Source organism: Pholcus phalangioides, unplaced genomic scaffold, assembly GCF_987345545.1.
Source record: "Pholcus phalangioides strain wild (caught in Gottingen) unplaced genomic scaffold, Ppha-v1.0 ptg000015l_1, whole genome shotgun sequence".
NCBI classification, from domain to species: Eukaryota; Metazoa; Arthropoda; class Arachnida; order Araneae; family Pholcidae; genus Pholcus; species Pholcus phalangioides.
In genome coordinates, this window is record NW_028301608.1 from 67,725,834 (window position 1) to 67,742,086 (window position 16,253).

Genomic DNA, 16,253 nt, shown 5'->3' on the forward strand with positions numbered 1-16,253 from the left:
ATAAGGAGCATTAAAAAAACATTATGGGATAAAAATTGCGATTTTTTTTTATTTTTCTTAAAATAACGAGATATGACTAACGAGTGCTGTGTTGGCGCGATTGGGTAAGGCGTCAGGTTAGTGAGGTTAAATTCTCAGGGTTCAAATCCAGCCCTGGAAAGCTATTCTAGTAGTAGTATATAGATCATAGATTTCCAACTGGTGGTCCACGGAATCCTAGGGTTCCGTAAGACCTTTTCTAGAGTTCCGCGGAATCAAACGCCACGGAGCCCTTGAAAATTCCTGAACCTGGAAAGCTTTCAAAGAAAAAAAAATCTTTTCTCTCATCTTGAACTCGCAAAGCTCTTTTTTATTGGGAATTTTGAGAAAAACTGTCGTTCAAAACAATTCAGACCACCGTTAAGAGTGGTTTTACTGTATTTGCTTTTTATGAAGTGCTGTTGCGCACAGTCTCTAAAAACTCCCTCTACCGTCTTTGGGTAAATTGCTTGTCTAGCTGTCTTATTAAAGTTTGTCCCATGTATTAAAATCACCCTGTATGCAAGCGAACGCACTAAAAATTTAAACATTTTGAGACTATACACTCTAGATAGCATTAAGATGCTTTTTCACTGACCGATCAAAGTAAAATATTCTAAATTAAAATTTTTTACTTTGAATTAGAATTTTTCACTGTTTATTTAGAACCAAATCTATCGCGGTTAGATGATAAATTTAACTTTCATTTTGTAAATATTTCTAGTTTAAATAGTAACGCATCAAATGAATTCACATATTCTCTCTCCAATCCAAATTAATTTTTTTCTCTCCGACTGATATAAATGAAATCCTTCAATATATTCGAAAATTACCTAATTATGCTTCCTTTGGTATTATTAACTCGTCTATTTTAAAAATAATCCCTGATAGTACGATTCTCACAATGTGAAATCTGATTAATTCAGGCATTGCGAACTGTATTTTCCTTGACAGTTTGAAAATTGCATCAATTATTCCGATTTATAAATCTGGTGATTCCAATGACCAACAACTACAGACTTATCTCAATTCTATTTTTAAAAATTTTGAAACTAAAATCAAGACTTGCCGCTTTTTTCTTAAATCAAACTACTACTCTTCCAAGCAACTTGGATTCCTTCCCAATAAAAACACAAACAGCGCTTAGATTTTACTACTAATGTTTATACTAATATTGATAAATCATACAAAAGTGTTGCAATATTTTTTTATATAAAAAAAGCTTTCGATAGCGTTTCTCACAGAACCTTGATTGAAAAACACAATTTTTGTGGTATCAGGTGTTCCTCTTGAACTCCTACAATCATACTTTAGCAACAGATACCAATATGTTCGATGCCGAGATAAACAGGGTAATTTCATGAAAATTATCAACGTCGTCCCCCAAGGATCTGTTCTTGGTCCCCTGTTATTTCTTATTTTTATCAATGATCTCTGTAACCCAGGGCCGTCTTAAGAACATCACGGGCCCCCGGGCCAAGTGGTTTTTTTGAGGCCCTACCGGGTAAAGTCTAGAAAATTTCAACCAAATCTAATTTTTGTGAGGCACCTCTTCTCTTGAGGCCCCCGGGTGGGCCCATGCGTTAAGACGACACTGCTGTAACCTTGATATATCTGGTAAGATATAACTTCCGCTGATGATGCAGCCATAATTTATACTGCTAAAGACTATCAAACATGGACTTAAATGATAAACCAAGACCTATTAAAAGTGCATCATTGGTTTTTTATCAATTTAACTGTTAATGTTTCAAAAACAAAGTTCATGAATGTTTCTTTACTGAATAACCCTCAACCTAACATTAATTTTATTTTTCATAATCTCAACTGTTCTCTTCATGATTGTAATTGTAATATTCTGGAACAAGTAAACTCGATTAAATACCTTGGCATACATGTAGATTCGAACTTAAAATGGAATTCCCATGCACAAAAACTTCGTAGTAAACTTTTCGCGCTACTTGTTGTACAGGTTCTTTTATCTCAGATGTTATTTAAATTCTTTTCTTTTGGTACTATATTACTTTTTTCTTTCATTCGCAACTACTCTATGGCTTAACTGCTTGGGGTAGTGATTACATCACTAACCTAAGTTCCTAGATTATTCTGCATAAAAAAATTATAAGGCTGATAACAAACAATTACAGTTCACCTTCCTATGACCTTTTTCGTTCCCTGAATATTCTTTCACTACGCTACCTCCATTTCTTTAAATCAATGCTTATACTTATGAAAAACCAGCATACTCTATCTTTGAATACCTCTTTTGTTCATCTACAAGAAGAAACAGAACTTATTTTGTCCCTAGAACCAAGAAAACTATTGGTCAAAACACTTCTCCAAATTATATAACTCTCTTCCTATTCAACACCTTAGCAACAGCACTTCATTTCCAACGTTCAAAAAATTTTTGAAATTGTATGTTTTCAATCAGGTAATATAAATTTTTTTAAATTTTATAACTTCCTTCTATATCTTTACCTCCCCCTTTCTCCTTTGCTCATAGACACACATAAGGACCACTTAAATGTTCCGCGGATCCTTTAAGTGATCTGGAAATGTGTCTGGGCCGCTTAAGTGCTCTAGAAATATATCGCAGGCCACTTGAGTGCTCTGGAACTGTGCCACAAATCACTTAAGTAATCTGGGAATGTGCCGCGGGTAACTTGAGTGATGTAGAACCACACTGGGGGCTACTTGAGAGCTCTAAAACTGTGAAACATGTCACTCAAGGAATCTCTAAATGTGCCACGGATTGCTTAAGTGTTCTGGAACTGCGTCGCGGTTTACTTAAGTGATCTGTGAATTTGCCACGGACGTACTTGAGTGGTCAGAAAATGTGCCACAAACCGCTTAAATGCTCTGGAATTGTGCCACGGGTCACTTAAGTGAACTGTAGATGTGCCGCTTAGTTCATTTTTACAAAATTATTTCGAGGGAGCAGGCTACATCAGATAACCCCCAGGGCCACACTTGGTCCGCGGGCCAAGGTTTTATCATATATGGCTTGAAGGGTGGGGTAGCAATGAATTTCTTAAAAAGAAATTGAGTTCTTAGCCCTCAAATTGCATTGAAATTTACAGAAATTGATTATAATAATAACATATAAAGGTATTTTCTTTCGAAATTTTAATTAAAAAAAATATTTTTTGCATTATAAAAATAAGTTTTTGGTCATTTTGGGGGGGGGGGCCCTTGCCCCCATGACCCACGTGTTCATCTCTGATTCCACCAATATGCGTTAGGAGGGGGGCAGTTTTGCTGGCTTTTGCTGACGGGGGGAGTAAAAAATGGCTAAAAATTTGCTGACGTAACACTTGAATGGTCCCTTACGGATAGGCATGCCATTTCTCATCCCTGTGTCCAACTCCTATGAATAAATTAGTAGATCTGTCACGATTGCATCTTACACACACTCTCTCCCCCTCTCGCCTTCTCATCGAGAAACCACACATCATACATGCATACATATTCATACATACATGGGATGCAACACGTGTGCTCTCCTTTCCCTCACCAGGTATTTCTAAGACGCACTTGAGCACCGAATAAGTACGTATTACATAACACAATCACAACTCTACAGACACACACATTGTGCCTCTGGGCCAATGAAAACCACTTACAGAAATCAGGCGATTGCCTTTGACCAATAGCAGAGGGTCTTCACCAACTTGGTTTGGGAACACACGAGGTTTTAGCCAGACAGAGAGAGGTATTGCTGGAGGTTGGACAACCAACATGTCGCGCTTGAAGAGTCGTGAAGTTACTCTACCCTCGAAACAATTTATATTCAACATGGACACTCTCACTCCACCAAATTAAACACACAATAATTATATATATAGTTTGAATCACTCACCGTCATCTCTGGGCAAGGTTTCTTGCGTCCCCTACATTAAGGGATCTCGACCCGGGGTTAGGAGGAGAGAGAAAGAGTCTTGTTGGTGAAGACCCTCTGCTATTGGTGAAAGGCAATCGCCTGATTTCTGTAAGGGGTTTTCATTGGCCCAGAGGCACAATGTGTGTGTCTGTACAGTTGTGATTGTGTTATGTAATACGTACTTATTCGGTGCTCAAGTGCGTCTTAGAAATACCTGGTGAGGGAAAGGAGAGCACACGTGTTGCATCCCATGTATGTATGAATATGTATGTATGTATGATGTGTGGTTTCTCGATGAGAAGGCGAGAGGGGGAGAGAGTGTGTGTAAGATGCAATCGTGACAGATCTTCGGTTAATCCTCAGTGTGTGTGTGTGTGTGTATATATATTCCGAATGGTGTCAAGTATGTTGCTAGACTTTACTTCGGGGCAAGCGGTTATAGGCTATGTTCCGTGTTTGCGAGCGTCTAAATTAGTTTGTAACTTTGAGATAATTTCTGCACTCAAACCGAAGGTTATTTCGGAACCCCTGGAGCTATCCGAGATTATATTTCATTGCTATATAACTCTGCTATATCATTTGAATACTATCGCGTGATTATTGGGCTGGTACTTGATTTCTTGGTCATTTCACTATTTAACGACATGCGCACGAAAAAAAAACGCATCAAACGAGTTGAAATAAATAAAGCGAGTAAAATAAAAGTGGAGTAAAATTACGGAATTTATTCGTTCCAGCGGTTGTGACCTTTATTTTTCTTTACGATATGAATAATAAGCCTTAGTGAAAACGAGCTTTTTTTTTTTTTGTCTTGGTCGCTTGTTGTCAGTTTCAATGTTTTAAGAGCACGAAAATTCGTTGCGCTGCCTTTGGAATGACAATGAAGATGACCTGGAAATTATTCTGTGGTTTATCTCGACTGCATGAGTTGGACTACATCAACGGATTAAGGGTCCTCAACTTTTTAACATGGTAAAAAACTTTCGTATGTAGAAATATTATTAAAAACATTACTTGCATTGGTTTTTCAAATTTTCACCACACATTTGATTGTGTATGCTATCCCCTATGCTAGTACATACTTTTACATACCTAATATTCAGTTTTCTTATAAATTAAAAAAAAAAAAACATTAAAAACAACTTCCACGCATGATAAGATTTCATGAAATCAATGTAATTGAATTAAAAAAAAGATTCAAATAAAGGAAACTGTTCAGTTCCCAAAATGATTAAAAAGATTGAAATTTTATTGACTCTCAATCTTATTAAAAATTAAATTTTAAATATTAAATTTTTTTTTTATAACTTAAGTATTTATGAATGGATTTGAAATCTTTTTCGTCATTTTATGAACGGAAGTTTCCTTTATTTTGAGTCAATTGTTTTTTCAATTTCATTGATGCCATACTATTTTATCATGCGGGCAAGCTGTTTTTAATGCCTTTATTTGATTTTTTTTTTAAACATTCAGTATTTCAGATGTGTAAAATTTTTTACTGGCATAGGATAGCATACACGATATGTGGTAAAAATTTCGAATAAATCGATGGATAAATTATGATTTTAATAATATTTCTCTACATAAGAAAGTTCTTTTACCATGTTAGGAGACCCCTTAAATTCATTGTGATTTTTCTGTTACCTACGAACAAGTCTTTTTTTTCACGTCTTCATACACAGATGTCGATGAGTTGAAAAAATAAATGAATTAAAATATTTTCATTTAAAACATGTAACATTCATAGTGGAGACAATAAACTTTTGTCTTGTCTTCTAAAATTCCCATAAAACTCAATTTGAAACTGAAATCATCAATTTCCGTTGAATCTAATTTGATCAAAATATTGATTCAAATATTATTAAATATGGTCACTTATCTAAAATTTTCTGTGTAGAACATAATTTATAAAACTTCTAGTCGGTTTTTTTAAAAAAAAATTAAGTTAATTCACAAACTTTTAATAAAAATTTTAATCGAATTGAGATCGAGTCGATTAATTCAACTAAAATTTTTAGCTACGATTAACAATTGATTGATTAACCGACCCTCCCTAGTTTCAAATAATTCAATCTTAAAAAAATAAGAAATGCACAGGGTGGTCCAGAAGTCTGGACCTGTTTTGAAAAGAAAATATTAAAAAAGAAGCTATTAGAGATAGAGACAAACGGTTTGGAGCATTTGTAAGAGAAGGTTTTAAAACTTTTTTGTTGTTACTCCCATTCTTTTATGTAGTATTATCCGAAAATATAATTTTGAAGAGTAATTTTTCACTCCTTAATTTTTTTTTGACAGTGAGAAATAATTATATTTATAAAAATAAAATTTGGAGGAGTATTTTCACTCCTCTTAACGAAATTTGGCGTAATATTGAATTTTTTTGATGCGTGAAACACGCATGCGTATTGACAAACACTGCTTTCCATGTTTTGTAACATCCATGTTACAAATAACATGCTATATAGGCTTGGTATCCTTTGCGTCACAATAGGGTACGCATGTATAAATTTCGTAAGTAAAAAACTTTGAAACTTTCTCTTTTAAATGCTCTAAGACAAGGGTGTTCAACCTTGAAGAGAGTGCGGGTCTACTTCTCTGGTTTTGAAAACGTGCCGTGGGCCACTTGAGTAATCTGCAAATGTGCCGCGGACCATTTAAGTGATCTGAGATTGTGCCGCGAGTAACTCAAGTGATCTATAAATATGCCACATGTCACTTAATGATCTGGAAATGTGCTCGGGCCATTTGTGATGTCAAACTGCATCACAAGCCGCTTAAGTACTCCGAAACCGTGTCCGGGGTCACTTGAGTAATCTGCAAATGCGCCGCGGCCGCTGGTCACCCAAATAATCTAGAAACGTTACCGCGGGTCGCTTATGTCATCTGGGGGTACTCAAGTGTTGTGGAACTGCACCACGGGCGGCTCAAGTGCTTTGGAAGTAAGTGGCGGGTCACTTGAGTTATCTGTAAATGTGTCGCGGATTATTTCTTTTATCTGCAAATACGCCGCTCAGTTCATTCTTACAAAATTAGGTTTGCACCTTAGTTATTAAAGTCGCTGGCTATGCGTTGAGCACGTATGCTTTAAGCCGTTTGTTTCTATCTTCTCTAACAGCTTTTTTAACTATTTTTTTTCAAAACGTCCAGACCTCCGGACCCACCCAGTAAGCACTAAACATTCAAGCAAAGAATTAGATAAGCTTTCAGACTGTTAGGTCCATGCTCACATTTCCCGTACAACTCATTCGGTAGTAAATTGGCCATGGCGATAAATCGGCAATGTGCTCGGTTTGAAAGAATGACTATGGAAATTATAAAGCCAGTAAGAATTAATATTTTATGATAAATTTTAACGTAAAACTTATTTTTTTATGGCGACATGGTGTCATTATGCAGTCACTAATTGTAAGTTTATTTTTGGTAAATTTGGCTAACTTTCATAAACATGGTTATTCTTAGCAAATAATAAGGATTTTTTTTCTATTATAGGTTTATCGAGTGCTTGTGGGCTAGTATGTCGGAAAGGTCTGAAAGCGTCAGAGGACTGCGACGCAGTGCGATTACTGAAGGAGGCTGGAGCGATTCCGTTGGTGGCCACTAACACCAGCGAAATATGCATGTGGTGGGAAACTTACAACAACTTGCACGGAAAGACCAACAATCCTTACGATACGACGAAAACAATCGGCGGAAGCAGCGGTAAGTGTTATGGTATAATTTACACTACTAGCCTAGCAGTAAATAACCGTTTTCGACGTTTCTATCAAGTTGCTGACTTTCACGAGGACTTTTTAACTTTTTTTCCAAAGATTCAAATTCGGTCATAACGACATCGAAGATTCCGTGGTTTTTGTCGTTATAACCGAGGTGTCATCACAACCAAGGTTGCCGTTTTCGAGACATTTTTTAACGGAAAGTGCAATCAGATGCAATTAAATGCTGTGCAAGAAGCCGTTATTTCATTATAATTAGGGTGACTTTACTTGATAGAGGGAACGGGAAATTGGTGTCATAAATTCTCGTCAAAAACTAAACCAACTGCCAGAAAAATCGCCAGGATTTCTGTCTCTGCATATTTTTTCTATTTTTTGCATGTTTCACAATTTTTACGTGATAGATCATATTTTAATGATGTTAAGGCAATATTTTGCATATTTACGCATTTTCTATAACAAATATTTTTCTCCCTCGCTATATCCTATCGTCTACTGAAAAATCGAGAGGTCGAGATACAAGATCGAGAAAAACAAAGGAGGATCTTAGTGTTTAGAACATCTGTAAATTCGACCTAGTGACATATCACAATTCCTTCTTCCCCTTTCTTCATGCTAGAGATAGAACTTTGCGAAGTAGACATGAGCTCGCTATATATATATATCTATATATATAAAATTGATTTTCTGTGTGTGTGTGTGTGTGTGTGTGTTCCCTATACAAATCTACAATTTTAGATCGATCGTCGCCAAATTTTGCATATATACCAAATGGGACCCGACTTGAACGACAGGCTACTTTAAAATTTCGTCAGCCCAGGGCAAATGCCCCAAATGGGCAAAAAACTGTCGGGTAACAATGGTTTCTGGGCCTCAACAATCACTTTCCGAACGTTTACTTTGGTTACCGTGGTTCCCTAGCAATGCGTTTCAGACGTGTATATGCCTTTACAATGGTTTGTCACTTCTTTAATCCTGTTAGTATATGTATGATAGTTTATGCCTTTATAATGGTTTGCCACATTTACAATATACTCTCAGTAATGAGGCTTTTTAGGATGATGATTAGGCTTTGAGTAATGAGGATTTTTTGAATAGACGTCATAATCATCATCAGCATCGCTTTGAGAGTCAGGAAAAGGGTGATCCTCATAGAAATCAGTGCTAAAATTGTCGATTTTACTGTAGAAATGCGGAAATTAGTGGGATTTTCCGCCCCATCAATAATTTTGAAAATTGTATTGAATTCTCGATTTTTGAAATATTCAGTTCGCTTAGAGATATACGAAGCCCAGGAGATTAAATACGAAGTAATTAGCCAAACCTATACTTTTGAGTTGGATATTCGAGCAATATCATTGATTTCATTTATATCTTCTCAAGCATGAAAATTAATGTCTCCGTATTGTCTTTTGATATTTATTTTCATGAATTCGTGTAGGTTAGGGTATTTTAAAATTAGTTATGAGTCCGTAAAAAGTGGATCGAAAAAACTCCACCGCTTTAACTAAGGATTTTTGGAAGCTGGAACAGACAGATGGATAACTTGAAGTTCAGGGGGGGGGGGGATGGAAATACCTAGCGCCCCTTAAAAAAAGAAAAATATATATTCATTTCTACGTTTCTGAGTAAATCTAGATTTGTTTATTTCATGAATCGCGCAGGTCGCCATATTGGTTAACTTGGATACGGTTTGTATGTCCCTCAAGAAAAAGAGAGGGAGATATCACGTGATCCAAAAACGCCTCATTGAAGAAAACCCGGGCAGCGCCGGGTATTATAACTAGTATATTAATATTATTCTGAAGGTCTCCTGGTGATCTCTCAAGTTCACTTTCCACTGCCCTCTTCCTCCCTCAAGAATAACATTGCAGTAATTAATTTATTTTTGTTGATTAAACTACCATTTATGTTATATGTTCAAGAAGTGGTGCCACCTGTCCTCGAATCCGGAAGCAACAATTAAGTTGATTGCTTTGATACAAAACTATAGTCACGGCTATATATCCCTACCCCAGTCGCCTTAAACAAAACGCAATACGGTCGAACTTCGTTACGAAGTTGAGAAAGTACAGAAAAATATTTCTTACCAAACGAATTTAGCATTGACCAACAAAGCACTGAATTGATTATGTCCAACATGAAATATATTTAATTTGTATTAAGCGGAATTTTGTTTGGGCAAGTTTACCTTGAGGAGGTTCGACTATATTCCCGATAAATTTGTATTTTTAAGTTTTTCCTCTATGGGATATGCTGTCAAGCAGTCAACTTTCAGTTTGGTACAACAACCGAAGTAATTAAAAGAAAAATCTGTTATACTGATTCTATAAGAGGACTTTAAATTAAGCAGTGGGTAAATTGAATTCCAGTTCAAACTACAACTGATGATTTAAAATAGTTTTAACTGCTTTAATATTCCTCATCATTTCACTAAAATTAACTTTACCGGAAATGGAAGAGGAAAAATTTTAGGGCATTTTTCTTGTTTTATAACGCATATGCTTAGTTTTTTTAGGGCATAAATGCATTTTTTATTGAGACTTTTCAAGCAATTTTTGGGTCATAAAAATATTAGCCCTACTAATGAATAACCCTTTGCGAGAAATGCAGAAGAAAATATGCAATGATTTAAGATGCATTTCACGGGAGAAAAAATTAACATGGTAAATAAGTGAGATGAATATTTGTAGTTACATATCCATTTTCACACAATTTATAAATTATGCCAAACACTTCGATCTCTGACTCTAATAAAGATTAAGAATTAGAGTAAATCCAAAGAAGGGGGGGGGGGGGGAACGGAGAAACGGGACATTTTTAATGGAAAAAAGTCAGTAAGGACAAAATTACGGGAGAATACAATAGTCTCGTATACGTTTCACGTTAATTAGGAGCACGTCGGAGTGCCAAACTTCTTAAAAATCCTTTCTTCCATCGTTAGGTATCAAAAACGCCATAAAACAAGAAATGTCGTTATAACAGAGTTCGTGGCATTTCATCGACGTTGTAAGCAAGGTTCATTATTCTTCTCTATGGGGATCGGAACAAACCACCAATTATTGACGTTATAGTCAATTTTCAACAATCAATCAAAAGAAAAAAAAAGTTCGAATATTGTCCAATTCATCAAAACTATTCGAAAATTGACGATCATTTGGAACTTAATCGTCAAAATTCATGTAGGATTGATAAGTGATTGAACGGTAACTGGAATCCGCTGTTCTTGAGTAAGCTTAAAACACAGTTTTGGCAAGTTTCGCGATCATTCTGTTATGAGACCAATTCCAAATCTTTGCTAATCATTTGCATCGCTTCAAAAAGCATATTGAAATTTATATTTTCTGATATTTTTACTCAATTTATATCTATACACTTAAGGAGTGTTACAACCCCTGAAGTCGATTGTTTAAAAATGAATTTAAAAAATATTTCATTCAATTGCAAAAAAAATTTGTGCCAACCAGTTAATTTGTTCCTTCAAAATAAAAAATTAACGAATTATAATGTAAAAATGTTGTTGTCAAAGTCCGAAATCGGCCCAGTTGACCCAGCCTATGTCCGAATTTCTGGCTTTCGCCGGCACCTACATATCGATCTCTTATAATTCGGGGCCATTGCCCCGTTCGCGTACTTTTTTGTGATAAGTATATGGCTATAATTTTTATAATTATGGTTAGCCATGGCAACCCTAACGATCAAAGAAATCGGAACATCGATGTCTGTGAGATCGAGTATATGGATCGGAAAGTGTCCGAGCTTTTGCCGGCCTATGTCAGAAATTTGGACATTGGCCAGGTCAACTGGGCTGGCCAGTTCGTGAATTAGCCGATTTTGCGCATTGGCGATAACATGTGCAAGAGAAAAACTATGAACGCGATTTTCTCAGACTGCAGTTTTAAGCTCACCCCCAAGATTAAAAAAAATACTGCACCAAAAATTCTGAAAATTTTCAAAAATATTTATTTCACATGTGCTAGTAAAATGAATATTATAATGAATATATGAATGAAAAATATAGGTTTCAAAAATATGAATTCGACATTAAAAAAAAATATTTCCTGTTGGTAAATTACTAAATCTGACAATGTTTTTCTATTGTATACTCTATTGTATACACGTACACTTTAATTCAATAAACTTTCTTTCATTTTGAAAGAACAAACTAACAGATTGACACGAAATTTTTGTCATTTGATTTTCGGTTAAATGAAGTATTTTTTAAAGTCATTCTTGAAAAAAATTGACTTCAGGGGTCGTGACACCCTAACCTAACCTGGAAGTTTAATGCCGGGCACGAGGCTCGGCCTCTCTCAACGGCAACTGAAAGGACCTTCTGGGTGTGCGGTTAAGTTGAGAAAATTTGGAATAATATTAATGTCCTCCATGAAAAACGAAGAAGTTAAGTTCAGGTAAAATGCCATCTAATAACCTCTTGTGTTAGTCTTGTTAAAAAAATGCTGTGAAGAAGGCGTCCAAATGGAAAGTCCCAAAAGGCCTGAAAAGAGTAAATACAAGATTACATGGATTAATATGAAATTTAGTATGTTAAAGAGAAGACAGGGATAGGAATCTGAAATGTGTTTGGGTTTTTTTTTAATGTCGTGACACCCCTTAACTCATTTCTGACCGCCCCTCCAATAATGACCAAATTGCGCAATTTTTTCATACATGATAAATGGTTACTGACCCTAAAGCAGAATATGCCGAAGCGACGTACGTCTCAGAACGATCAGTGGTGCTACTGCAGGACAATCTGGCAGAATTTTATGTAAAGTGTAGAAAAATATTATGGAATTTTTTTTTATCGCAAGAACATTTCCAATCAGCCGAGGGATCGTTGCAAAACATTCTGCTTTGTGGGTTACAGAAAAATAACATTTGAAAAGTTTCAAAAAATTGGACACAAATTTAGCATGTTTTTCTTCATAATTTACGTAAATTTCAGATTAATTAGTTTTTAATTATTAATTAGCTTAACTAAAACAATTATGATTTTGGGAAACTTTGTGCCGCGTGACGAAAAAAAAAAATTGAGGAAAAACTTTTTTCTATTTAAAAAAAAAAATTTCTGTTCATGGTCAAAAAAATTTCCAGATCACAAAATCGATAAAATTTCCAAAAATTTTGTTTTTGAACAATCATAAATTTTTTTGGAGACAAAATTTAAAAAATACAATAGCATTAGACTTCTTAATTTCCGAAAATGCCAATTTCATACAAAAATTTGTTTGAAAATTAATTGAATTTTTTTTTAACCAAACGTTGCTTCCGCGCAACACTAGTCAAAAATGGGTTAAGAGCGATAAAAATGATTCAGCTTTTGAATTACAACTTGACTAGCGTTGTTAAATTGTTTTTATACAAACAAGTTATTTCTGAAATAGCTCGTAATTTATCCAAACCCTTTTGACGGACTCGTTTAACCCCTTAGAATTTTTTTCCCGCAAATTTGAATCATTTGGTTTCCCGAACATCAATACCTGTAATTACGTACGTTTTTGGCATGCAAAGGTTGCCGTTTCCAAAGGAAGTTTTTGTTATTTCAATAAAAATATTGACCGTACCTATGGTCAAAACTGTCTGGATCGTTAGGCTTTTAAAGCCAAATGCTAAGGCTAAAACAAAACAAAAACAGCATTCTTAGCGTGCCGAAAACTTACACGTCGATATTTATTAACTTTTATTTGTCTTTAAGGCCTTATCATTCGACAATGTGGTCAAAGCAAAGTCTGGGAATGCTTGCAGGATTTAGTCGAACTGTCCACGTTTACAAGTATTCAAATCGTGATTTCCCCCCCCCCTTTTGAACTTCGAACTGAAAATTTCATCACAGTAACATACAAATACAACAGACAAAATGCCCAACGAGGTGGCTTAGAAAAAGATGCCCATAAAAACATGGATGTCACATACCTCAAAAATACAGCAACCCAATTAAAAAAACAGTTAATAAAAATTATGCATTATGAAACATGTCATCCTATTCATATTATACGGGTGCGAAGCAAATCGCTCAAGTACAATGCATAGTGGGCACCTTTAGGATTCATTTTGCAATACGTAGGACATCCAAATACATGTTTTAGAATTATTCTCAGTATCATAAAATCTCCATAGTTATTTGCGAATGCTGTAATAATTTGTAATGTTTCTAAAATATTAGTTATCATTTGCCTAACCTACGTCTGATTGCCGAGTATATTTCTAGATTCTCCTTTTTATTCGTAGGAGGAGAAGCGGCCCTCATAGCTTCTGGAGGTTCCTTAATAGGTTTGGGAACTGATTTAGGAGGGAGCATAAGAATACCTTGCTTCTTCGGTGGCATATTTGGACACAAACCTTCCTCAGGTAAGTATGAATATCAAATATCTCAAATCCCAATCTTGAACTGAAAGTGGGGAGTATTAAGATTTTCAAGTAAACGCGGCAAAACTTGATGAATATAAAAGAAAAAGTGATCAACTTCAGTGTTGATCACTTTTTCACAATTAACTCTTGTAATATTAATTGAATTGTTAACCAACCACAGAAGATAAAAATCATGAGCATTTCGACGGTTGGTTCTTCAAATTCAGAGTAAAGTTCGTGAATCTTGTTACGTTCGGAAAACGTGGGTATAACTGAAAAATATACCGCCCTTTCCTTTCATTAGTTTCTTTTGTGTGTGGTTAATGAGTGGGATGGGAAATACGAAGGATCTCGTTAGGACAGAATGACAATTTCTCAGGAACCACGATTGCCGAAACAGAACAATTGACTGATATCTCCAGAAGTGGCACATACAAAATTTTAAAATTATTGGAAGAGGGATCGGGTATACTTGTCTTAACGAAGTGATTCAACACCACACTAGAGATATATCAAATTGCGCGATTGTGATTCAAAAATAATCTTCAAAGAATGTTCACTGTCATCTTAGAGGGTTTATGCGATTAAAAAAGTGCAGCAACTGACAAAAGAAATTAATCCAGTATTAACTATCACAGTCAAGATATTTCGTCCAAACGCAAGTGGAAGAAATTCATTCCAACTCCTTCCCGATTTTTTTTTACCATTTTCCTCACCGCGAAACTTCATTGTAACCCTACTAACTAAAGTTGTTTTTTTTTACCCCTCGTTCTTTTTAGTTCCTGTTTAGTGATCCCCCCCCCCCACAAAAAATGCGTCTTTCTACTATATATTTATAAGAATGAAAGAGATATATGGAGGGAGAGAATTTTTTTTTTATTTCTGTGTTCTATTTTTCTCCCCTTCCTTTTCCTAACATGAACAAGAAAAGCAGTTTTTATAGCATTATCACCGACACTTCAAATAGAGATCGTCTAAATTTATTGCCAAAACCTTGTGCTTGAAGGGATTGATAAATTCTAATGATTATCAAAACAATGCTCAGTGAATCGACAGCACATTTTTATGGTGCCCTTCCCCAACCTCTGGTAAGGGAAATGCGTTTTCTATGGGCTGCTCGCACAATTTAGGGTCAATTGTCATGATATCCAAATGTATTGTTAAAATTTTTGTCTCTCAACTATAACAACATAATAGTACGTATTTTTCCCTCTCCTTTGTTAAGCTAAGGCCATACTTATGTCCAGCCTGTCCCAATATGTTCCAAAGTTTAATCATAGACGAGTAGTGCCAATGCTCCGCCGTTGGCAATGATCGTCAAATGTTGGAGGCTGGTCGAGTACCTTCCAGCCGAAGTCAAAAGAGCCGCCTCCTTTCCCGATCATCCAATTCGTTTGGCCACACATTGGTCGAAGAACATCAACAGTAACAACACGCATTAGGGTATTATTGCGTTCTGGAAGCAAATATTTGTCAAGGAGCATTGGGCTAAGCCCCTTTTCTTCAGGTGGTGTTAGCCAGGCTAGGCCGGTGTATAGGCAGCCTATGCCACTGCTGCTTCTTCGCATCACGGGAAGGTAAATATTGGAAGCAAATATTTGTGAAGGACCATTGGGCCAGGCTTGAAACGAGTGTGGCCCTGGCTTTAGAAATGACCGATCAAATAAAAATAAACGCTATTTTATGCACGAAATAGGCTTGGTATAAATATGGTGTGATGTGGAAGAAGACAATTGATCTTTTTCAGTTTAATTGGATTCTGCTTTTATTTTCATGTTTTAGTTTTTATTCCCTTCCATTTTCACCGTAGGTCTGGTACCGCACGGTGGCCAGTTTCCTCCAGTGTTGAAGGAAATAAAGCCGTACGTTGTGACTGGTCCTATGACGAGGTACGCTGGTGATCTCCGGTTGTTGACTAGTATATTCATCGGGCCAGAAAACGTTTCGAAGCTGCAACTGAATTCACAGGTCAGTTCCTCCTACATCTTGATAATTTTCATCAGGATTCCCGGGTACTGATGAAGAAAGACGTGAAAGGGATTCACGGGGTTTAAGGGTAACCTCTTACTTCCCTATCAGTTTGTGAGGGAAAAAACAATTTTTAAAAATGCGCTACCTATACGATAAAGATTTTCTCATATTTTCTGATGAAGCTCAAACTTGTCTTTTTTGTCACATCTACGTAGGTTCCTCTACAGTCGATTAAAGTCTACTACATGTTAGACGACGGAGGACATCCTGCGAGGACACCAGTTCATCCAGAACTGAAGACGAACATGCTAATGGTA

General features: G+C 35.9%; 1 protein-coding gene across 1 annotated transcript in view; it reads left to right on the top strand.

The window, feature by feature from the left end:
- LOC149076589 (fatty-acid amide hydrolase 2-A-like) overlaps nucleotides 1-16,253 on the top strand; it is a 41,757-nt gene that overhangs the window by 23,830 nt on the left and 1,674 nt on the right. Inside the window, exons 3-6 of the mRNA XM_089244184.1 lie at nucleotides 7,391-7,600; nucleotides 13,846-13,965; nucleotides 15,776-15,933; nucleotides 16,152-16,250. Coding sequence (XP_089100310.1) covers nucleotides 7,391-7,600; nucleotides 13,846-13,965; nucleotides 15,776-15,933; nucleotides 16,152-16,250 — 587 coding nt within the window. The remainder of the gene's footprint in view (nucleotides 1-7,390; nucleotides 7,601-13,845; nucleotides 13,966-15,775; nucleotides 15,934-16,151; nucleotides 16,251-16,253) is intronic.